The sequence below is a fragment of the Apostichopus japonicus genome, chromosome 16 (assembly GCF_037975245.1).
Source record: "Apostichopus japonicus isolate 1M-3 chromosome 16, ASM3797524v1, whole genome shotgun sequence".
Taxonomy (NCBI): Eukaryota; Metazoa; Echinodermata; class Holothuroidea; order Aspidochirotida; family Stichopodidae; genus Apostichopus; species Apostichopus japonicus.
The window spans coordinates 22,771,916-22,797,370 of NC_092576.1; the positions used below are offsets into that span (position 1 = coordinate 22,771,916).

The 25,455-nt window shown below is 37.2% G+C and overlaps 3 protein-coding genes across 19 annotated transcripts in view; 1 reads left to right on the forward strand and 2 right to left on the reverse strand.

Moving 5' to 3' along the window:
- Positions 1-16,045, reverse strand: part of LOC139982814 (dynamin-binding protein-like) — a 70,160-nt gene extending 54,115 nt beyond the window's left edge. For 14 of the 16 annotated variants that reach the window (XR_011798364.1, XR_011798365.1, XR_011798366.1 and 11 more), the window contains exon 1: positions 15,812-16,045. The gene's annotated coding sequence lies outside the window, so the exon portion shown is untranslated. The remainder of the gene's footprint in view (positions 1-15,811) is intronic. The other 2 variants (XM_071995917.1, XM_071995918.1) reach the window with 1 other exon arrangement.
- Positions 16,046-18,648: 2,603 nt separating this feature from the next.
- Positions 18,649-25,455, forward strand: part of LOC139982839 (uncharacterized) — a 107,951-nt gene continuing 101,144 nt past the window's right edge. The window contains exon 1 of the mRNA XM_071995944.1: positions 18,649-18,663. The gene's annotated coding sequence lies outside the window, so the exon portion shown is untranslated. The remainder of the gene's footprint in view (positions 18,664-25,455) is intronic.
- The window catches only part of LOC139982838 (uncharacterized), a 48,854-nt gene continuing 44,482 nt past the window's right edge, over positions 21,084-25,455 (reverse strand). Inside the window, exons 18-19 of one of the 2 annotated variants that reach the window (XM_071995942.1) lie at positions 24,831-24,856; positions 21,084-23,719 (exon numbers count right to left, since the gene is read on the reverse strand). In XM_071995942.1, the coding sequence (XP_071852043.1) occupies positions 23,689-23,719; positions 24,831-24,856 (57 nt within the window). In that variant the 3' untranslated portion in view covers positions 21,084-23,688. Of the gene's footprint in view, positions 23,726-24,830; positions 24,857-25,455 lie in introns of both variants that reach the window. The other variant, XM_071995941.1, reaches the window with a different exon arrangement.

Consider the following 25,455-nt stretch of genomic DNA (forward strand, 5'->3'; position numbering starts at 1 on the left):
GTTGAAGGGCAAAACCTTTTTATACCTGTTTATTTTATTCCCTGATATGTTCTGGTAACCAGAAGTAATAAAAAGCAAGAAGGAAACTTTGTGTCTTATATCCTTTCGCCGTAACATTAACAGACCATTTTTTGTAGTAACATTAGGCCTCGCGTTTTGTGTTGAGTTTAGGCACATTAGGCCAGTGTACGAGTACGAAGTTCACGACTTTGACTGAAAGTTTTAAACGAGAATAGTTTCGTGTTGAAGGGCAAAACCTTTTTCATACGTTTTTATTGTATTCCCCGATATGTTATGGTTACCAGAAGTAAAAAAAAGCAAGAAGGAAACTTTGTGCCTTATCCTTTCGGGGTAACATATCATTTTTAGTAGTAACATTAGGCCTCGCGTTTTGTGTGAACTTTAGGCACATTAGGCCAGGAAATGTTGCACTGATTTATACGATGATGCACATGTTGAAGAAACAAATTTAAGGATGTAATCCAAAAAAAGCAAATTATTATAAACTAAGAATCATCATGCAACAGTGTTAAAGCTTAGAAATGCAAACTAAAAAGAAACAGTCAGTATTTTCTCTTAATCTTTTAAAAATTCTAAAAGAAAAGTTAGGCACACATTAGGCTAGGAAGCTTTGCACTCACAAAGCAAATAAATTAATAATATAAAAGAAAACAGTACAACAGTGTCACGCTTAGCAAAGCAAACTAAAAGCAACACACTGTCTATTAGACTAGGAAACATTGCACTTACAAAGGCAATAACATCGAAAAATACAAAAAGTAAAATACTGTACTGCCCCCATTTCTACATTCATAAGTAGTTCACTCACTTGCATGTAACTCTATATATGGCATATAGAATGTTTATCCCAGGTGACAGCATGCCATCTTTAACACATATATACTGTATGACCAGATAATTCCTGCTCCTTGCATTGCCATTATATTGTAGTGTACTTCCAGTGTACACTTCCTTGCAGCTCTGCCATATTATCCCTTTATTCAATTAAAGCAAACAGCTTACAGCTTACAGTAGTATCTAATTATTTCCTAAAAAAGGACATTCCCATTGGTGGTAAAACCATGAATAACCCTCTCACAAATTATGCTGGCACATTTCCAATGATGACAGTAACAGCCATAGGCAGTGTTACAGTAGTACAATAAATGTGTTGTGTAAAAAAATGGTTTATGAAGTAATTCATCATGTACAATACAATGAGAGCCTTTCATTAGTAGGCTGTGTGGCTACATGGGAGGGGGCGGGGGTATCAGCAGTATGTATGGGGGGGGTTATCAGCAGTATACTGTGTGGCTTCATGGGGAGGGGGGTTACCAGTTGTTTACTGTGTGGCTGGATGCAGGGGTTATCAGCAGTATACCGTGTGGCTGGATGCAGGGATTATCAGCAGTATACTGTGTGGCTGGATGCAGGGGTTATCAGCAGTATACCGTGTGGCTGGATGCATTGCAGGGGTTATCAGCAGTATACTGTGTGGCTGGATGCAGGGGTTATCAGCAGTATACTGTACATATTGTGTGGCTGGATGCAGGGGTTATCAGCAGTATACTGTGTGGCTGGATGCAGGGGTTATCAGCAGTATACCGTGTGGCTGGATGCATTGCCGGGGTTATCAGCAGTATACTGTGTGGCTGGATGCAGGGGTTATCAGCAGTATACAGTACAGTGTGGCTGCATGGGGAAGGGGGTTATCAGCAGTATACTGTGTGGCTGAATGGGGGAAGGGAGGTTATCAGCAGTATACTGTGTGGCTGCATGGGGGAAGGAGTAGGGGGGTTATCAGCAGTATAAATGTGTGGCAACATGGGGGGTCATCAGTTGTATACTGTGTGGCTGCATGGGGGTGGGGCGTTATCAGCAGTATACTGTGTTGCTGCAGGCAGGGGTTATCAAGAGTATACTGTGTGGCTGCATGGGGGGGGGGGGTTATCAGTTGTATACTGTGTGGCTGCATGGGGGTGGGGGTTATCAGTTGTATACTGTGTGGCTGCATGGGGGGGTTATCAGTTGTATACTGTGTGGCTGCATTGGGGGGGTTATCAGTTGTATACTGTGTGGCTGCATGGGGGGGGGGTTATCAGCAGTATACTGTGTGGCTGCATGGCAAGGTTTCATTTCACTTTATTGAACTTATTGAGTTTGGAGATCAGTACTGTACACCACAGTATCTGTACAGTATCTATATGCTGATCTAGGTTATGTATGGAACTCTGCCAATGACAGTACATGGTCTACATAATAAAAGACAAATTATGACTGCTTATAAATGATATCACTGATACAGGTCTTATTTCTCTTTTTGGCTGTCCTGAAATGACCGTTGACCTCACCATCAGGCTTCTTGTACTAAATGTGATACATCAACATACTAAATATGACATCTGTCCTTGTTGAAATATTGTGTAACATGGTTTTCACAATTTGACCCCTGGTGAGCTCAAAGGACCATTGACCTCCACCCACTTCATTAGGCTTCTTGTACTCAATCTGGGACAATTACATACCAAATATGCGATATGTCCAAGCTTCCCTTGTGATATGCTGTAATACTGTAGTGTAGAGAGACAGGTAAGAGGGGAGTGAAGTAAATGTTTGGCGTTTGTTGACTTCAAATGAACTTTAACATCTGCCGAAACTTTCGGCCCGAAAGCTACAGTATGATAATGACCTGTTGACCTCCTTAAATTTGATGGTATACATCTATAAACCAAATTTGAGGTCTGTCCAAGGTTCCCTTCTTTCAATATCATGTTTAAAAGGTTTTCACAATTTGACCTCTGATGAACCCAAATGACCTGTTGACCTCCACCAAAAACAATAGGCTTATTGTACTTAATGTGGTAATTCTACACACTAAATATAAGGTCTGCCTAAGCTTCCATTCTTGAGATGCAGTATCGTGTATACAAGTTTTTCAATATGTGACACCAGATGACCCCGAAAGACATTTTTTTTCTCCACCAAAAATGATAGGCTTCTTGTTCTCAATGTGGTTCATATACATACATTAAATGTGAGGTCTGCCCAAGCTTCCCTTCTTGAGAAATTGTGTTAATAAGGTTTTCACAATTTGACTTCAGATGAAACCAAATACCCTTTTGACCTCCACAGAAAGCAATTTTTTGTAAGCTACTTGTACTCAATGTGGTACCGATATCATATTTACAAGCTGGGCATCACAAACACGCACACACCAACATATGCACCATCATGAATGCAAAGGTTACGATTATTATCGAAACCAAAAACGGAACAAAAAATGAAAATTGAATTGGAAAGACAGGAAAAAACAAAGATAAAGCTTCTATCCATCATTTGTTCACTTTGGTTTCTCCTATTTATGGGTTCTTTTTGCAATATGAAAGTAAATTGCAACAAGAGAAAGCTTTCTGCTAGATGACATTGTCAGCTACTGTACAATCAGCACATGCCACACACAAGTGCTTGAGTGTGGATAGCGAGGCCTAACATTAGGCTATGCAGCCCATATATGTGTGAATAAGTTAGGTGACCTTGTAGTATTGAAGTGACCTTGGTGGCCAACGTAATTAGTTGTGAGAAGTACACCATGGAGCTATAAACGAGTACACACTCAAATGCAGAGACGTAATTTAAAATAAATTGTTACATCCAACCATGGAGCTATAAACGAGATGATGCAACGTGTTTGTCGTCTTTATGTCGTTCGTATTATTTTACTTCAATCTGACAGCAGAGGATATGGAGATTTGGATCTGAATATCTTTTCAAACACATTGAGCACAGTTCTTGTTCAAAGATTGAACCTTAAGACTTGAAAAGTACATTGCACAATCCACAATGCCATAATACCTGTACAGCCACGCAAGAGTAGTTTTCTTGCTGACAAGATCACCAGGTGAATGTACTTTATTTTCTGAACACGAACTTGAACGTGAAATTTGTGAAGTATATACAGTACTTTCACTTACTTTTACTTTCAGTTTAGTTAACGTGGATAATATATAGAGAGTCATGAAGACAGAAGCATTTCTTGAATTTATCCTCCTTATTTTTAACCTTTACTACGAACAATCTAGACTCGAACCGCTGTTGGTAAAGCATCAAAAGTACTGTATGCATCTCAACCAAACCCTACATCTCTGAGATTTGTGTTGCTTTCAATGAAATTCGGGAGGGTATCAAAAACGTTTTTTTAGCCAGATTCGTTCTTTTCATAGAGCAAAAAAACGGTTTTAGATTTTCACGAAGCTGTGCAAGCTTACCATTGCCATGTTAGATTAAGGGGTTAATCAACGGTCTAGCGTGTGTTACTCACAGGATTAATGCACGATCGGGGGATAGTGCAAGCGATGCACGAGGGCGGAGCCTGAGTGCATCCAGCGATAGCATTAACACCCCGAGTGCATTAATCATGTGAGTAACGCACGCTAGACCGTTGATTAACCCCGTTCATTCATACACTACCATTTGTGTGGGGGAAAAATCATAAAACAACACATTTTTGGTTACATATAACCAAAGATTTATTAAAGTGATGCCTCGTAATTTTACCGTGCGTTACTCACAGGATTAACCACGGTCAGCTGACCTGAATGGACCAATAGGATTTAGGAATCTTTACTAAGTATGAATGAATATAACAATAAGCAGTTCAGTCTTTTCCTATCTTTCTTTTCTATGGCCAATTATTAATACTTAAATCTATATTTTACATTGAATTTGTTACAATCTGATTAAAAAATATTTGACAACAGAAAACGCTTTAATTGCGAAGCCATTATATTTGACCATATACACTGGGTCATTGGAGGATCATTTAGAGCATAGTTGTCGAGAGTAAGTATAACTTAAATTATGTAACCTCTTCATGCGTACTTGACATTAGGATATATGTTACTTCAAGTCACCACACTCATATCGGCCCATTGAATGCTACCAGTGCCTGTGGGTTAGGTAGATTGGAGTGCACATGGTTTTGGAGATAGGTAAGAGAGGAGTGACATCAATTTAAGGATGAACTTCATAGGTCCTACCTACAGTACTGTACCATCCTGGATTGTAACAGCAGAATAAAAGTACAGGTACAGTATTACAGTTTTGAGGAGAAAGGTAAGGAGAAGTCAACATGGAATCACCCTGCAAAGAACCCCTGCATACCTACAGTGATATTACTGTACTATCAATTCTCTATTTTTGAAATTTCCTTGTATGTTCTAATTCTACTTTAAGAATGCTTTCATTGAGTTGAACGATTTCATTTCCAGTTTTTTTTTCATTATTATCATCGTCATCTTTAATTATTATTATTTTTTTTATGATTAGTATCATCATTATGAATAAGTTAAGACTGTTTAATTAAAGTAACTTTAGGTCTTTAATGGAGTCTTACTAAAATTAGTTGAAATACATTCTAAACAGCATTTAATAGTAGGATGTACTACATTATATACAGTATACAGATTGCAATAGAACAAATGTTTTATGAAGATGACGTAGGGTAGCATGAATTCTCTCTTAGAAAGACTTTCACTTTGACCACATAGATTCCCACCTAATTAACGTTAAATGAGTACTTTTTTCACTTCCTTCTTTCCATTTCAAAAGAAGCCTTTAATACAGTACATCGTGTGGTGTAATAACCCTACTGAAGATCAAAGTTGTCTAACATTTTGCAGAGGAGGGCCACATGGAATGATTATGATGAAAGAGAGGGCAGCATGAACCCTACAGTATATACTGTACACTTGATTTTTGCCCGAAGCCCAAGGCAACAAAATGTGAGCACTGCGCGCGGAGCGCACTGATTTATTTTCCTTCCTGATAAAACAGATAAAGTCCAGCCGCCCCCCCCCCTCCGTTGAGAGTGTCACACAAACTGACCTGTATGCAGTTTTTTGGACCCAGAAGGTTCAAATGATTGATTATATATGCTTCAAATTGTTATCAATAAATCTGCTCACTAAAATTTCACACCGTAGAGCATCTCTGGAGGGCCGGACGCAACCCTGCGGCGGGCCAGACTGTGGCCCGCGGGCCGTAGGTTGGACAACCCTGCGCTAGATGTTATTCCATTCATACAGCTACTGTAGTCCAGCATTTATCATTTTTCAAGACGTCCACTGTGAATCGGAGACAATTTTAAAATAACGGCAACAAAATTTGTTGACATGTTTCAGGGTTTCCAAAAACAAGTCTATTGATATCAATTAATTTCCAATTTTCCATTGTGCATAATTTCACAATTTATCAATCCTACAACCAACATCCTGGACTAAGAATGTCAAAATGTATGGGGATTGTGACAATTTACTAACCAGAAATAATTCTACAACATCCGCAGAGTCAGCAGAGAGGGAAATCACATTAATTCATCTGCCTATTAACTGTTACAATTAGGGAAACACCTACTGGGAAATAATCTAGACAATAATATGTCAAGAGCCACCACAATGGTTTGGGGCTAGAATAGAATTCAAGCCAGTGATCTGAGTACTGAGCTACTGTACAAGTGAGCTGTTATTCAGCCTCAGTACAGTACAGTAGGAGATCTGTAGATGTATAAAGTATGAACTGTAGTTATATGTACTATACTCTATACATAATCTATACAGCAGCCTGTAGTAGAGTGCTTATCAGAAGCCACCATAACTTTCATTCAATCATGGATCATTTTCTGTTCATTGGATACAACCCAGAATCAAACAAAAGAGATTTCAAGAGAAATTCACAATTTATGGAATTATAGATACACGTTAATCAACGATTGGAAAACTGACAGTGAAATTATTAAAACTTTGCATTTTTCTCATGATTAGTTCGGTGATGTAAACACAAAAAAGAAGAGCCACTGACTGACATGGAAGTAGCTACAATGAATGGGCCAATGGTTGAACAACTTGGATCTCATGATGACTGGATTATATATATAAAAAAAAAAACATTCAGGGTAGATTTGAATGGTCGTCCGGTTGTTTAAGACTAGCAAATTTCTATCTAGGCCTACTGTACATACACCAGAGCTCTGTTAACCAAGAACTGTATACATAGTTTGGTTACAATCCGACTTAAGGTTGCAGAGTTTTCGCAATGTCAAACTTTATACCTTTGACCCGATAATCTCATCAATATTCATAAGGTCCGCGCCAAAAAAGGTTCGGGCAAACCTTCTCACTATAATGCATATATACAGTACACAACGGGTATGACAAATATCCATCACTCCATTGTTGAGCATCGCGGACCCAGGCGAGTGTCACAGACGGACACACACACACATACACACACACACACACATACGCCAACCTGACTGCACAGATTCATTTGCTTCCAGCAGAGAACCACAAATCGCATGAATGCATTACACTGCATTTAAGCTGAATTACACTACTGTACATGTATGTATCTACCGTCAGACAAAACGACAATTAAAAGGTAGGCTGTAGTTTGTGTGGCTTGCAATTTTGTGTCACAATCTGAAAAAGAATCTAGGTTACAACAATTCTAAACATCAAATGTAACCTAATCTCCCTGTTTAACTTTTGTAGGACGCCTTAGTTTGACTATTTGAAATCCCAATTGATGTCAGTAATTCACTAAGTGGGTTTATACTGTAAATGAACACAAGTTTGTAGGCTGAAGTGTAAAATACTTTCATCTCTTATGGGAGGAGTTAATACTATATGCCTGGTAGCATTGTAATACTGTATGCCTTGATTACAGTTTGACAAACCCTCAAGTACTGTAGATATGTACTATGAATATGCAGAAGGAATTTGCTGATGGATGATTATCATACAATTTTGCGAATTTTGCGAAAATTTTTCTAACTCCGAAAAACACAGTGAGACACTTTGTGGGTAGAAAAATGAAGGAGGGCCATTAGGGCCAGTGAGGGTGTACAGTGTTAAAAGATTACCAGGGCATTCTAGACACGGTAGAATGTGGTGCATAGGTTGTGGGGAGACAGGTAAGTGGGGAACGAAGTAAATATGTATCTATATACTATGAATATGCAGAAGGAATTTGCTGATGGATGATTATCATACAATAAACATATAGCAACAGAATGCATTGAATTATCATGTACAGAACACAGAATGCTTTGCTTATTGTCTTAAACTGGTTAAAATGCATTGAACAGGTACTGCATACAGTATACTCTATATGATGCCTCTCCAGGTCCAATGTAGATGACACCCCCCATATCATTCATAAACCATGGTCACACTGATGTTATAACTCATTGTCACATAGATGTTACCCCACCTATCATAAATAAACCACATGTGGTCACATTAATGTACATCAATTTCTACTGTAGAGGATACCCCACCTTTCATAAATAAACCATGGTCACACTGATGTTATACTGTAACTCTTTGTCACTGTAAATGATATCCCACCTAGATCATAAATAAACCATGGTCACATTAATGTACATCAATTTCTACTATAGATGTTACCCCACCTTTCATAAGTAAACCATTGTCACACTGATATATAACTCTTTGTCTACTGTAGATGTTACCCTACAGTACCTATTATAATTAAACCATGGTCACACTGATATATTTAACTCTATGCAATACATTTCCATTAACACTGATAGCACTGGTAAAATCAACAAGGCCTCAAATTAAAATACAGTATGAACATTTTGCTTGCTTAATAGCTTATCATTTCAAATGGATTATGTTTTTTATTAATGTTTTTATAAGAAATTCCATGTAATGATGGATTATTCTTCCTCACCAATAAACTAATGATCACTGTTAAATGTGCTACTATATAGTCATTGTGAGTAACAGTTGTTTGCACGGTTCATTCATTTCCACTGATAGACGTTATAAGAAGCAAATTCACAAAATTCATGCAATTGTGGAGCTTTATTTCCTGTTGGTCAGCAATTTCAAAGAGATTTTCTCAAAATAAAATTGCAAAGGATGAAATTATGACATCCTGCTGAATTCAAAGGTAGAAAGTAAATATTGGTTAATAACTCACAAGGCACCATTGATATATATATTATCATTACTCTAGTACACATACTGTATGTACACTGGTATACAGTACATACAAACAGTAGCATGTACTGTAGTTAAGACACACACAGAAAACTATGCTTCCTCTTGAAACAACCAAACAAGGATTTGCCATAGAAACAAAACAGAACCAATTCAAATTTCCTTGACGGCCATAAATCCTTCATCCCTTGACAACCTCTGGGTAACTTCAATTAAGAAATTAAATTATAGATGCACAATGATTGGTAGCTTTGATAAAAACAAATTTCTGTATACAGTAACTCTGGAAGTGGCATACTAGCAGGTATGATCAACTACATACTGTACTGTTGACATGTCATCCATAAATTAACTTTGCAACATTGGTTAGCTTTGTTTGCTTATTCTGACTACCTATGTTTAGCCTACAGTCACTGTCTGTCTTGACATTCTCTATGTTTAGTAGCAATAACGCTTGAGCAGCAATATATACCTGGAAGGGAATATTGATTTACAAACAAGAAGATTATAATGCATCGTGGAAGGTAATAACACCTACAAGGAGCCAAAAATTTACATTTCTACAGATATTCAGGGTTTCGAAAGCTTGCTGACTTTTCTGAAATCAAGCTGCAACTTTTAAAAGTAGCATTTTGCATCCTTTTCTATGGTTTTTCTTAACCTCACTGATTCCACGATGCCATAACGACATACATAACTAGCTTATCTATTCAAATCTTGCTTAAATGGTGGCATAAAAGTCGAAAAATTTACAACTTTCAACTTTGTTTTTTCTCGAAGCTGTTTTCCGTTGGGATCCAAATAAACCTTGCCCATAATATGAATATTTCAAAGCTACGAACGTCATTGACCAATTGATACCTAATCCAACACCATGCTTGATTTGTGTAGAATGTCTATGGCAGTTGTACCAGGGAGCTGTTAGAGTCCAGCTCGCTGGTTGTACTCAGTTACCAACTCGACGTTTTGAATCTATTTTTAGCAATGGCTCATAACTTAACCTGCATCTCTGATTGGTTGAAGTCAAACTACAATAGTGGGTTTGGGGAAACTGTATGCGATTACTATTAAATGTGTAATTTGTCTGACGACTCTTTTCTCATGATCTGCAAATGTCCTTAATTACTCGCCGATTAACTCTTTTGGCAGGGAAAAACACTTGGCTAATATCTTAGTTTGCTGTTTCGTGATTGATATGTAAAAAACTCCATGGACATGTCAAAACAGTGGGAAACGGCGACAAAACGCAAAATGCTGTTTTAAGAGAAGTGGACAACCCTTCATGCATACAGCAGGGTCGGGGATTGCCTGAGGAACCTGGTAGGTGTCAAGCAGTGAAACCCCTTCCTGGGCATCCATGGCGCAAAGCCCAGAGTATATTTCACATTCAGCAGTTTTCACATCCAAACTTTGGCCATAACAAAATAAATACAATCATTTTGCACTTTGTGGTTCCAAGGATTGCAGTCAAACTGAAATTAGTCGTAACAAAAATGTTGAAATGCAAGAAGTCTGATGTATGCTAAAGTTAACTTCAGGGATATAAATACAATTTGAAGGTGGAGACTAAGTATAATTTGTGCACTACTGTACATATACACAAGAAAACTGATTCTCAGATATTTTACGATATGTTGTACACAAAAAAATTTGAAATTTCTAACAATAAAACGTAATGCAGTGGTTGTTTTCTCAGTGTAAATGTGCGTGTACAGTATGTGTGACGGTATGATTGCGTGCATCCGGTACGTGCCTGGGCTTGGCACTTGTGTTCCTAACATGACATCATCGTTGTCTTGTTTGGAAATCACGTTCTTCAGAGTTCTGTTTTCGGATGCGAATATTAAACGTTAATTTCTAATTAGTCCTTGAGGTTTTGAAGATGATGAGAATAGTTTTGAACATAGATTTTCTCATAGATTCAGAGGAAGTTACTCTCGAGTAGTTGGATTTTCATGTCACAGCCTCTTTAACCAACCATAAGTTGGGGACTGTTATATACCAGAAATAAAGTCATAATTCTATAAACATTATATACTCAATTGTGTTGCAGCTACAATAACATATCACTGAATTCATAAAGGAAGAAACAGACAAGTGTAAGGAAGTCAAGGCCTTACCACTTCCTTTCAAAAGCTGAGTTATTGTTACCATGGCAACTCTGTCAGCCTGGAATAATTTAGTGACAATCCAATATAAAGCAGTTTTGAAGGCTCTTACTTTGTTCTTATACTGTATAAATAATATGTGTACAAACACTGCTATATGTTTACCATATGTATAGCCAGTTGCCTCCAGGCATAAATTCTTCCTTGTCAGACACCTTGTAATATATTTGATACATTTATCTCATTATAACGGAACAAGTGGTGAGGATCAACCTACAGGGTCAGTGCAATAAGTCATACTTAACATATATAGAACCTTCCTCACTGTTGTGTGAACAGCTCAACTGTAAATGACAAGATTCTCAAAAGATGTCTTCTGCTGATAAAACCATTTGACACAAGAAACAAAGTCACTTAAAAAGTTAAACTCGCGCAGCTTACAAAAACATTGTCTGATCCCGATGTGGCAGATATCTATGCTGTGAAAATGATGATTGGTACAGGTAACACATTTTATGCAAATGACACACAGTGTCACATTTTCTTGCACATGTACTAGCGTCTGTGAAGTTCCTTGACATCTATTGGCAATGTTCAGACACCAGCAATCTTTAAGCTTGTTTTAAGCAAATTATAGAAGCCCTACTACAGTACTACTATAAAGCAAATTATGTAAGCTCTACTACATACCACGACTACAACATGGAAAACATACAGTACTGTATACTGTAGGCTACAGCATACAGGTACATTAAAAGCAAACTGGTGATACCAGTTCCATCTCTTCAGTCTTCAGAAGACCTAGAATTAACAAGGTTGTCAGCCCTCCACCATTATGGCCTAGTTTTGAATGCATCAAGGTGTTGACATAACCTACATTATTAGTCTTCCATTGCACCATGATCTGAATGCTCTAAAGTGGATGAGCTAAACACAGTTATGAAATTTTCAAATGTTGACCTCTGTCAACCATGATTGATTAACCTTCAAAGCTTTGACACTTCTTGCACTCATTTCAATTGGTAGCCACATGTCAAGTATGTCTGCAAATACAGTAGTCTCCTTCTTGAGAGTTTTGGTACATATAATGTCAATAACTGTTGACAACCATCAAAACCATTGTAGACTTTTTGCACATCATATACTCTACCTTACTCTTAGCTAGGCCAAATTCATATTCTTAAGAATCTTGAAATGCTCAATTAAAAGAATTAGCATACAGTGCGTACAGTATGTACAGTATACGTGTGTGCATGTGTGTATATGTATGCACACAAGGCCACTGTACTTGTCTACAGGTGAACAGTGCATATGGAAATATTTATCTCTGAATGAAAGAGTTACATACAGTATATTGAACATTGTGTGCAAAAATGAAATTCAGATGAGAATTTGAGACCATGCATTGTACATGATTTTATAATTGATTTTATAATAAATCCCACACAAAGTTAACCAGAATACCAGATAGCTTCCTTGCCTTGTGTGCAAAGATCGTCATAACTTTTACATAAGGTCCTTTTACTCACAATTTACAACACAAAACATTTCTGCCATTTAATGTGATGATTATTTCTAGATCATACAAGCCATTTCATAATTTTGTAGCAGGATTCTAAATTTGTTCCTTAATCATATTCCCACCAAAATGATATGCATGAAACTGTGAGCTAGCAGTGTATTTGGGCAAATAATAGCCTATATCCTTCCTGTAACTTCTGTCGTATGATTCGTAACTCTGTTTGACCAACTGCGTTGAACACTTATTATTGTTATTATTATTACACCGGTGCTTGTATACTGTAGCGCAAAATCCCAGGGTTCAATGCACTTAACAAAACATATACAAAAATACAATTGAATACAATAGTACCATCTAGGTTTGTTTGAACTAAAACATCTTTAACGCTGATTTCAGAGTGCCGATAGAGGTACAGTAATTAAGGCTTGGTATTTCTAATGGTAACTTGTTCCACAACAACGGGGCGACATGGCTAAAAGCTTACTCCCCGACTGCCTTGTTTGATCTACGGATTGTGAGAGCAGAATTTTCAGAGAATGACCGAATGATGCGAGAAGGCTTGTGGATATGGATTTACTGCAATTACACTGGTGACAACTGATGAAGAATTTAGGTGAGGATGCACAATTGTAGGCTTAGGCTACAAGTCTCATACAAAATGTAATTGAACAGAGCCGTGAACTTCTTCAGAGGACATTGTGCAATGAATGAAGTTGAGAAGCTCAAGTACCATAGTTGAAATATTAATGTTACAAGTTAGAATTTTACAAGACTAATTAATGACTAATTTAGTATGTCTTCACATGAAATATTAGCATTGGTGTAGAAATCTGTGTTCTTGAATTAAAATGTTGCCATCTTGTGGGAAATTTGAATTGTATGATACATTTTACTCAGAAATAAAGATTCCTCCTAGTGATCCACCAATATGAGTTTGACCTTAAAATTATGTAGAGTGAGAAATGTTAAATAATTGGTCACTGTGAGGTAGAAATGTTACATCATTGCTCACTGCGGGTTACAAATAACAAAGGTGAGACATATACTTCTGATATAAATAAGAAGTATGGAAATGTACATTTCTATGCTCTGGTGTAACATCCATGCCCGTATCACAGATTTAAAAGTTGCTTGGATCCTTGCCAAGAGTTTTGGCAAGCGCAAGACGAGTGTCAGTAGGGTGTGTTCAGTTTTTAATTGTGCTGTACCATACAGCACTAGACTGGTGAAATTTACTCCACTAGACTGTGGTGAAGATATGTTTTAATTTTGAATGTTGGTAGCCGGACAGGCTTAAACAGACATGAAGTTAGATAGCCCGAAGACAGTAATAAGGAGCTACAGGCACCCAGAGAATAGGATTTTTCAAGACTTGAAATATGCATGTACATGTGTACACAATTTAGCTGTCTCAAATTGTACATACAAGACACCTGGTTTGTGCATGCATAGCAAATGCTCTACATGTTTATATAGCAGATGATTACATGTCCTCCATAAAAATATGCTTTTTAAAAGCATAGTCTACAAGGTAATACATTTGATTTGATTTTTCAAGATTTGAAGTACATGTGTACACAATTTAGCTGTCTCAAATTGTACATGCAATACATTAAGCTGAGCTCTGGTTTGTGCATGCATAGCAAATTATGCTCTACATGTTTATATACCAGATGTTTACATGTCGTCCAGAAAGATATGCTTTTAAAAGCATAGTCTACAAGGTGATATACATTTCTTGAGGTAGCTACCTGTACCTCATTTGTTTTTAACATGTTTTGTTTAGATTGATTATTATTGCTTTTAAGACAATTGCTGTAACTTACAAGTGTTGCAGAGAAAAAAAATGAAGACAAAATTACAATTTGAAGAATTTTAATTATATAAGGCAGAAATCAGAACAAATTCTTCATCATAACATCAAGTTCCAAAGTATGAAAACATGGGTAGGAGTCACCATTGTCACTGAGCTAATTATTGCATTGTGGATGCTAACATCACAAAAGACTACCAAACTGTTGTTGAATGTTTCATCAGCATTATTCCACCGTGTAAGAATGTCCCTGTAATCACTGTTCAAATTGCTTACATGATTCGTTTGATTACAGTATAAATTGATCAGCAGCAAGCATACTTTTTGCTAACGCACTCTGTGCGAGTTGCACAATTGCTAATATTATACAGAGTGAATTTATAAATTCCTGATCAATCAGAAAACACTGTCGAGAATCACTTTCCACAAACTAGTTACTACTTTACCACAGTTTTATGTAGCTGTAATGTGGGGATTGACAACAGTCAAAACATATATGTATGCATAATGCTAGGCTTACAAAGTAATACTATTAGAAGTGCATACTTAAGTGGTAAATTATTTCCTTGGCTACTTAGCCTAGGCCCAGCAGGATCCAGTCCCACCTTTCCCCAGTCAAATCCTTCCATATATATACTTATTTGGGTTTATTACTGTACAACAACAATCAAATTATTTTGAGATTGTAACTACACAATTAACATATTTCTTTTACACAATAACAGCATAGTCAGAAGTTTAGAAGTACTTATCACATATATATTGAGAATAACACAGCATGCCTACTACCTACAGTAGGCTAAGTTACAGGTAAAAATGTCTACGCCTCAATTGAAGCATCCGTGCAGGGAATGATGGGACCTGGTTTCTAGGGCCTAACTTAGGCCTATATGCCTACAGTTCATTTCAAAGATGCTCTGAATATGAATTCATTGTCTAGCATAGGCCTAATGTTAGACTTGCTCCATCTATTTAAATTGTTACATATATGCCTTTGCGTTTATGTACGGCTTGTCTAAATCGACAGTTAGTACCCTAGTACCATCTACATTCAAGATACTCAGCTGCCATTTGTCGTATTGACTTCGACAGTGACCAAACTTACTCTACAAATTCAAGATACAGACACATACAGAATCCTAGCAATGCCATTGGTGACTAGTACAGAATCTATAGTAAACAATATCACAACGCATGATATGACTCTATAGCGGAAGTATAAGTTAGGCCTTTAGCCTGCCTGTACTTGTTGTAAGTAGCTGTCGCTTTTCAGACCTTTGCGGAAACATGTAAGAACATTTACATAGTATATACAAAGTAGGAACGGACGTAGGCTACTTACCTTTGAGGGCTTCTTTAACTATTTGTCAATTAAAACCGATGAAATAAGTGGACAAGCAATGCGTATGTGAAAGTCATCTTCTACTCCATGATTTCGAAGCAGTCCAACGAATACTTTGTATGGCCTTGTTTTGTTTCTTCGTGACTTCAGTATGATCATTCTTTCATTCTTGTGTTACACAGTACCTACTATACGGTACAGCCTCATTGAAGGTAGCAGCCACTAAGAGCAGACAGTAACAGCAGCCACTAAGACTAAGAGCAAAAGGACAGAAAGTCGTGTGTGTGTATGTTATTACTGACACTGCGGTCGAGTGGGTTTGTTCAAATAGTGCATAAATAAGGAGGGTATTGTTTTAATTATTGTAATTTATTATTATTTGTTATTATTGTTGTCATTTGAATTATCGATTTCTTGACCAAAAGTGGCATTAACATTTCAACCCTGATACGGACATCTCTAAACGCGTAATGTGTAATGATCAAAAAAATTATTTACTTTTATTTTTCTTCAAAATCGATTAATTTGAGTTATCGAACTTGTTGAGATGTTTGATTAGCACCACATTAAAGTAGAAATGTTCCTCTAGCTTTCACGTGGTATAGATATAATACTATCGGTAACAAAACCTCTTCTCCGGCTATTGGCTAAGATCATGTGTAGTAGGCATATATGTTCCTTTTCGAGGGGAGTAGTGATGCACACCTGACGATGATCACACAGTCTTTCGGTAGTTTGGTTTTCGTGCCCAGGTTCTTTCCTGGGCGATTTTTTCTTAAAAAGTATCGGTAACAAAACCGATTTCTTGACCGAAAGGGGCCTTAAAGTTTTAACCCCGCTACGGACCCCTATCCAAACGCGCTGTATTTACGTAATGTTTAATGTGTAATGGTAAAAAATTGATATGTTTTTTACTTCAATCGATTAAGTTGAGTTATCGACCTTATTGAGATGTCCGGTTAGTTTTGTGTTCACGTGCTTTGGGCTAGTATGCACCCAACCTGAAGCTATCCCAGGATTCATCGCATGATTCATCGCATCAAGGGCGGCGGAAGCACTTTTATTCTGGGGGGGGGGGGCACCGACATCAAAGGGCACTTTGCAGAAATTCGATTGGAGTGATGCAGCCTTATATTTAATACCCTTTATAACTCTTATTGTATTATCTTATTTGCGTATACACATCACTCCTTCAAGACCCCCCCCCCCCCCCCCTCAAGGAAAATATGCATACAGCACTGCAATATCCAATGAACAAATTGGGAAACAAGGAACAAGTTTTCTTTTGAGACAAAATGAGGTGAAATCATGCTAGTTGCTAATGTAGAGTTTATTTCTTGTTAATATATCTTAACAATTTTTTTCCATTCGAAATAGCTTTGAGTTTGACCGACAGAAATTCATTAAAAGTCAGGGGCGTAGCCAGGATTTGCAAAGTTGTATGCACGACTATCTGAGCGGAGCGCCACCATCGGTTGGCGCGGAGCGTAGAAGAAAATTTTTGTTTTACAAACCCCTCAGATGGCCGGAAACGGCCCTTCCCGAGTGTTCATTCTGGTTCCCTGGCCTCTAATTGCTAACTTGAGACACCTCAATTTTTATGTAGAAAAAGGGCACATTTTTAACCTGAGGAAAAGTGGGGGGCACGTGCCCCCTGTGCCCCCCCCCCGGTTCCGCCGCCCTTGCATCGCATGATTCATCCCAGGATTCATCCCAGGATTCATCCCAGGATTCATCCCAGGATTCATCCCAGGAATCATCACAGGATTCATCCCAGGATTCAGATTTATCACCAGATTCATTCACCGGACTTATTAAGGCAGCAGGATGTACGTAGACTTAGTGCTGATCTCACCAAACACTGTCTCTTACTTTGCGAAACATGGAAAGTTTTTTTTTTTTTTTACCCAGGCAATAAACCAGGGTGGTTGTCCAACTCTTTTGTAGAAAGTCACAACAGAACTGTAGTTACATTAGCAAACACCAGACGAAAAAAAAAACCCGTTGAGACTTTGGGTACCTACCGTTCGGAACAATTGGATTAAGGACAAGGGCGTAGCAACCGGGGGGCTGGGGGCGCCAGCCCCCCCCCCCAGTGAAAAATATGGAGGGGCAGAAGTATCATTCCGCCCCCCCCCCCCCCCCGCTTCGCAAGTCAGAAAACCCCTTTTTCATTTCCAAATAAGAAAAAAATCTCATTTGGAGTACCAAATTGCATCTAAGGCCAGGTGAAAATGCAAAATTATTTACAAAATGGAGTGGGTGTTGAAGTGTGCTAAATTGCACCAAATTGCATCTGAGGCCACCTGGAAATGCAAAAAAAAAATCCAAAGGGGAGGGGGACACCCCCTCACCTTAGACCCCTCCCCCAGCCCGGCCATCAGTCTTCAGCACCCCCCCCCCCCACCCCACTCAAAAGTACCTTCCTACGCCACTGATTAATTAAGGGACAACGAATGGGCCTCAATTATGAAGCGACAAGTAAACGTTACAAACTTCACAGAAAACCTTAATGTATGCAATGTAATTCTCATTCCGACTAACTATTTTTCGTGCGGCACAGATATGCTTGCGTAAGAAACTTGATTATGCACTTCCCTTCTAATATACAGCGGTACAGTATATGGCGCTATACAGATTCAACAGACAATCGAGTGCAGTGACCGTTTCAATCCTCTGATAAATCTGGTGATAAATCTGAATCCTGGGATGAATCCTGCAGTGAATCATGGGATGAATCCTGCGGTGAATCATGGGATGAATCCTGGGCTAGCTTCAGGTTGGTAGTGTACATTATTAATGAGATATATCAAGATGTCTCTTTCTTCGAAAGAATTGGTCTTCATTACAAAGTAAGCTTTGCGTGATAAAGGCCTATCGGAGTAATTATAGAATACAGGGACACTCAATGATTCTATCTGAGCATCCGGATGCGCGGATGCTCAGTCTCACCCCAGTACGTATGTGAGTAAAAAATGTCAAGTCCAAGTTCTTTCTTTGGATGCGGGGTCAAAAATTTCCTAAGTCTTTTCCTAGTACTTCTGTGGTGGAATTTTAGAGGGCATCGCACATGTACGGATGCCTTTTAAGAACGACACACTATTGATGTGGAATATCTTCGTACATGCGGGACTTTCAGTATTTGAAATACGTGATGGAAAATAGGGAAACTTTCCTAGTACTCCCAGGGTGGATGCGCGGATGCGGAGTCAAAATTAAATACGTGGGGGAGACTTTTCGAAAATTTTCTTAAGTCCTTTCCTTGTACTTCCGTGGTGGATGCGCGGATGCGCGCATATGCGTACAGGGCCATTTCAGTTTTTTTTTGGGGGGGGGGGGGCAGAAACCTTTGTGCCCGAAAGTTCCTGTGACACTATCTAAGCGGAGCGCCACCATCGGTTGGTGCGTAGCGTACAAGATTTTTTGGGGGCAAAAAATGCCTCTCAGATTGCCGGAAATGGCACTTCTGAGGCCTTGCAAGTTGCATCTTAAACATTCTTTATTTTATAATCTCACGTTTTAGAAATTTTATACTTCCTCAAAAATTTTGGGGCATCATGATGCTAAATCAAGAAAATCATTAGGCATGTATTAACACTAATGTCACAAAACATATAACACAAAACTCTTTCCACGGAATGGTCGGGCAAAAATTGGAAAAAGATTCGGGCAAGCTACTGCATATTTATATATATATATATATTTTTTCTCCTCTTAGGCTGCCCGAATTTTTCAGGACTTTTGCCCGAATTTCTTGTCCTCTGGAAATTTGGGGGCAGTCTGCCCCCTACCCCCCCCCCGCCTCGTACGCCTATGGATGCGCGGATGCGGAGTCAAAATGAAATACGTGATGGTTGGAATTTTAGAGGGCGTCATCAAGGGAGCCAATATCAGCACTTTGCTACATGAAACACACATGTATTGCTGATTTTTTTCTTTTTCTAGTTTCATTTAGTCTAGGCTCAGTTTGGATGTGCACAGATTTATACATGCAAGTAGGGGGCCAACGTAATCACTCCTGTAGACAACACGCCCAAATATTGCTGATTCTGTATTAGCCTAGCTCAGTTTGGAAGATCTCTGGGTCTGACAGTCAGGAGTTCAAACCAAGGGTTGGAACAAAGCCAAATGTCACATGTTTGTTACTTGATCGGTGAATGCATTGAATGAGTTCCTAAAATTACGACTGAAACTATTTTTGTTTAGCCACAGAGCAAATTAAGTTAGGCATATCGAACGTTGCGTCACTTCAGTTTTTTTCTTGGGGGGGGGGATGTTTGTTGTTATTTACTTTATATATTCGGCGATGATTCCCTTTCATCATGCATTCCCATGGTAATTACCATTTCACTTTTATGGTAAATAAACTGTAGTATTGGTGAAAATAATACTGACAACATGTATTATATTAAACCAATATATCAGTTACATATTCGGCTATACATGTGTAGAATAGAATTCATAAAATGTCAACAAATTTAACCAGAGAGCAGGATTTTTTTTAAGGAGGGGGTTAGCTGTGGTGTTGGGCACATATAGCTGATTCCTGAGGTTCTCCTAAGAAAAAAGGACACCCAATCATGCATTATATGACATATTTATAAAGAAGGGTTATAAATAAATAAGTCTAACTGCGTGGTTGTCCTAATAAGTTATAGCTACTTTTGAATTTGTGTAAATTTGAGACGGGGTTGGAGTGTACACCAGTCACCCCCCCAACCCCCTGCCCCTGACCCACGCCTGCCTCTCAAACACCCTTCTAGAGAGCAAACCACAACCAGGATTTGCCTCCAGCAAAATGTTATCTGTACAATCAGCTAGTCATGTAGTGGCTTATAGTTCAGATCAAGTAATAATGAAGAATAAAGTTCGCTTGGCCAAGGAAATAACTTCTCTATTACACCCGTTTCACTTTGTCAATACCATTGCTCGGGTGTAATGCACGACTATGAAACTACGTCACAATATATCCACATTGTGGCAATATTCTTTGTAGTGCTGATAGACCGTATTATCGAAATGCTAGGACGTTATTTGCAGATGTAATTGAATGCGTACTGTATACAATGTGTGAATATATATTTTGCCTTTGTAATTGGCTGCCATAGCAACAATATTGTCACAGAGTCTATATTTACAGAAATTGTAGTATCAAAAACAACTGGAATATTTCGAACATAGTCTACTAGCAATAGTGACACAAAGTCCTTAAATATGTTTAATTTATCAAAGAAAAAGCACACAAACGAAAAATATCAAGTACGCGGTACGGTTCGATTTGTTAAATCATTTTATTTTACTTTTAAAGCAGAATTTTTGTGCATGCAAAAGATATAATACTTGGAAATATTGACAACAGAAGTGAACCTGATTAAGTTACTACGTATCTTAATCATTTAGTTAATCTAAGTTAAGTTAATCAGGAATATGCACCCCAGCTCTCTCCCCTCTGTTACTATCAGGTGTGCAACTACTGTACTTCACTAGTTACAGGACATGAGTATTGTGCTCCTCCTTAAATTGTTTGGTGACCCTTTAACTCATAATGCCTGGCAACGGGTCTGAGTATACTACACTTTCATGAAAGCTGCATCTTACGAAAGGTTTAACTTTCTACCATTCTGAGTAGTTCGCCTCTTAAGATTTATGAAATAGGAATGGCTTCATATTGCCTTGTATTGGCTTCTTTGCGACTTCAAATTTGGGAGGATTAAGTAAGTGGCAAATGCTGGTAAGTGTAGTTTTGATCCAAAGTTTAAGACATGTTCCAAAAAATTTCTAGCAATGTTCTTCAGACACTCGGGACTATCGCTTGAATGGTATCATACCTAACAACCAGTTTATGGTAAAGTCAGTATGAAATGTAAAATGCAGCTTTTACATGAAGGATTATCATGTCCACTTAAACAATCAAAACATTAACTCCTCTGCTATAAGAAAGTAATTATTCAATATGTAGCTCTAGCAAGTATATTACCGACTTCACTGCAACATTCGATACAATTAACTCCTTGTAATAGTTATTAATAACTTACAACTTATTACAACATTATTGAGATGCGCCAAGTTAGGAAAATGTTAACAAAACAAAGCTATTTACAGCATCATGACTTCTTAAGCCATTGTTTTTAATTATAAAATGCGTGTATTATAAAAAATAACGTCAGCACTGATATTTCCAAATACGTCATTCCTTTGAAAGGTCATCACCGCTGACGTTGAATTACAACATGTTGATATTACTAAAAGTTTCACCTCTGACATTCGATATTATTCCCAAATATTAATTTACACAATAAAATTGCTGATTATAAAGCTATGTACAAAGCACAATTTCTTTAGATCTTGATATCATACTGTCGTTAACATTATCAAGTCATCTGAACCTTTGAAGATGACCAATGTTCTTTAACGTTTTAAAGTTCCAAAAGTAAGCGTACCTTCTTTCTCTATATCTCTCTCTGTAAGTTTCAAACCTATCCCAAAATTTCGAGAAATGACACGATAGATGACGAAACTCAATGCTAAAGGAAAGATGGTACGACATATTCTCCTTAAAGCTGTACAAAGAATGGCAATCATTTGACCTTCTACCATATTTTGGAAAGAGATTAATTTAAACCTTACATACGACTAATAATAAATGGTGCATAAAGCACCTGAATTGTTATAAAGTTAATAGTGATATCTAAATGCCTCTCCTAGAGGATGAATAAGTTGCAGTAAAGTTTGATTTATTAACAGTTCCCATAGAAACGTATCTTTTAGTAAGCAGAATCACAACCTGCTAATCTAATAATGTCCTATGTGTCCACCTTTGGCATGTAATTTACAATCACCATTTTCCTTTAGTTTTTTTACATTTTATTAAAATGTTTATTTGGGGTAAATGTGGTAACACTTTACTAGTAAAATAGAACAAATAATCTTTTTCGACGAAAGAAATGCAGCAATATTTTAGTTTCTTTGCAGATTGGAACTTATTTATACTGTTACCTTTTTATTCATTATACATACCACTATTGAAAACATTACAGTAAAATAGTATTCCTCTAATACAAAGATGTTGATTATCGAGTCAAGTTGGCTCTTGACATTCATTTTGATATTCTACTGATACCTTTAAGATAGATAACAACTCACATAAACCGAAATAATATACATTTTGGGAAAATATGTAAACGAAGATAATTTCAAAGTACTGATTACATTCATCACATAAACAATAATAATTAAAATTCAACAGTTATTAAATTGTAATTATTTTTTTTTGAGTTTATGTATCTTATATTAACTATGCATATATCTACAGGTAAAATTATTCGAGGATACATCAGCAATTGTTACCAATCGAATGTTCCTTATTTTTTCAATCAGCTCACTATGGAAATTGGAAGCATTAAGGCCATAAAGTCCTGCCCAAAATGTCAGGTTATGTTTACGAGCATGATATTACAGAAAATATATCGAAATTCTATTAGTGACTTTTATCCCCTCCGGGCATCGTTAAGCAAGTTTTCATTACAATATTCGTAGTTTTGACGTCTTTCATTGTTTTACTGTAACTCAAATTTATCTACAGAATATATCCGACGTCATGTTTACGAGCAAACAGTTCTTATTATTTTCAGCTACTTTGAGACTCATATAACTAACCATTAAGAGGGTCCAAAATACAACCTTGCTAAGACTGCGCCCCTAACTCTCTATACTACAGAGGATTTGAAAATGCTAAGAATGGCCAGACTCGAAGGAAAGATAACCCTCTGTGAGATTCATGTTGTCCAGGAGAAATTTTCGGTTTGTTTAACTCGACAATCAAGAACGACGTAAAAAATGCTGAGCAGGGACACTGTCGGCTACTTCGGCTTATGATCTTATGAGGCATTGTATGTCAGTTGCCAGGCTCTGTTGCTGTTGATAAAATAAAGGGAGAGAGACGTTACAATATGTGTCAAATGATGACATCATTTTTAAAAGTTGTTCTAAGCGATTCATGTTGCTTATTATGACAATTCAATGGAAGCTGGTAGGGTTTCTATAACCTCGTATTTTAGAACATGAACATGAAATCAACATATATAATTCTTATATTGATCTCTACTAATTGAAACTATACTTTCCTTGATCTCATCTTTTATGTTTAATGTTAAATTTATTTTGATAATTTTTATGCAGAAGGAGGGGGGGGGGGGGCATGATGATTGTCCAATGTACTTTGTATGTTATTTCTGATTTTGATTTGATCTGGTTTATTTCACACCAAACTTACAAAATACAACAAAAAATCTTATGGTGTAGGGATAACACAGAAAGGTTTTTCCAGTAGAAGTATTTCCACTGTGGTCCCTCAGTGTACATCTGACAGCAATTATTCCCCAGAATGTTGTATTTTTATATCCCCTTTGATTTTCATCGTGATTTTCACTAGTAGGTATTTTAAATAATTTCAAATAAAAAAAAAACATTGTAACATGTGATTTTCACTAGTAGGTATTTAAATAAGTTTAGATAAAAAAAAAAAAAACATTGTAACAGGTGATTTTCACTAGTAGGTATTTAAATAAGTTTAGATAAAAAAAAAAAAAACATTGTAACAGGTGATTTTCACTAGTAGGTATTTTAAATAAATGCAGATAAAACATTGTAACAGGTTAATGAATTATGAGTGATTGGTGGAATAACAAACAAGGATTCTCTGAAATTTACTTTTAATGATGACTTATATGGAACTGTATTTGCTTACCATTTGAATCGCTTTCATCATTAGACATTGCAGTTCTCGGATTCATTATTTTACATGATAGTCTACTCACAATTAAATCTGGACACAAAATTTATGGATACATTAAGAGTCTGAAACTTTTGCAAGCTTAACTCATTTCAAAATATGGATCGTAGATTTTGTTGAACATAAACAGGACTATAATTCATTTCAATATAACGTTATTAATACTGTGGGGACTGAGGGTTCTGTCTAGTTTATGACCAAAACTGGTGGGTGTTGATTAAGGCCTACCTGTAGCGATTCCGGAAGGCTTTGACCTAAGGAAAGCGAACGAATAAAATAGATAAAATATAAATATTGGGAAAATAAATATTGTGATAATATTATTCGTTAATAGTGTGAGCATAGCTGTATAGCATAAGAGACCACAAAGTGGAGATGTTGTGTAGGTTATATAACAAGAGCCCAAGGGCACTATGGTTCCTTGCTAATAAGCCAACATTTACAAGGTAACAGAACTGTCCTAAAATTGTTATTTGGATGTACACACAATATTATTCTCATAAATATCACGAATCAACCGTTGGTCCTTTTGAGAACCTGTTGAGAAACAGGTGTCCGATTTAAGCGTGATATGCACTCTGTCATGAATGTATATAGCTGTAACGGTATCAAAATAAACTTTTGGCCACTCATAACTTGAGAATCAGGTGTCCGATTGAAGCGGGAGTTGGTTTCCTCTATAGAGCACATCAATCTCTATCATATAATTGAAATATTGAACCTTTTTCTTTGCGCCATATCTCTCAAAATAAGCATATTATTTTTATATGTGACCTTTAACCTTTCGACCTAGTCAGATGTAGACAGTCTGATTATACAAAAACAAGTCTGCGTCACCATCCTAACAGTCCTT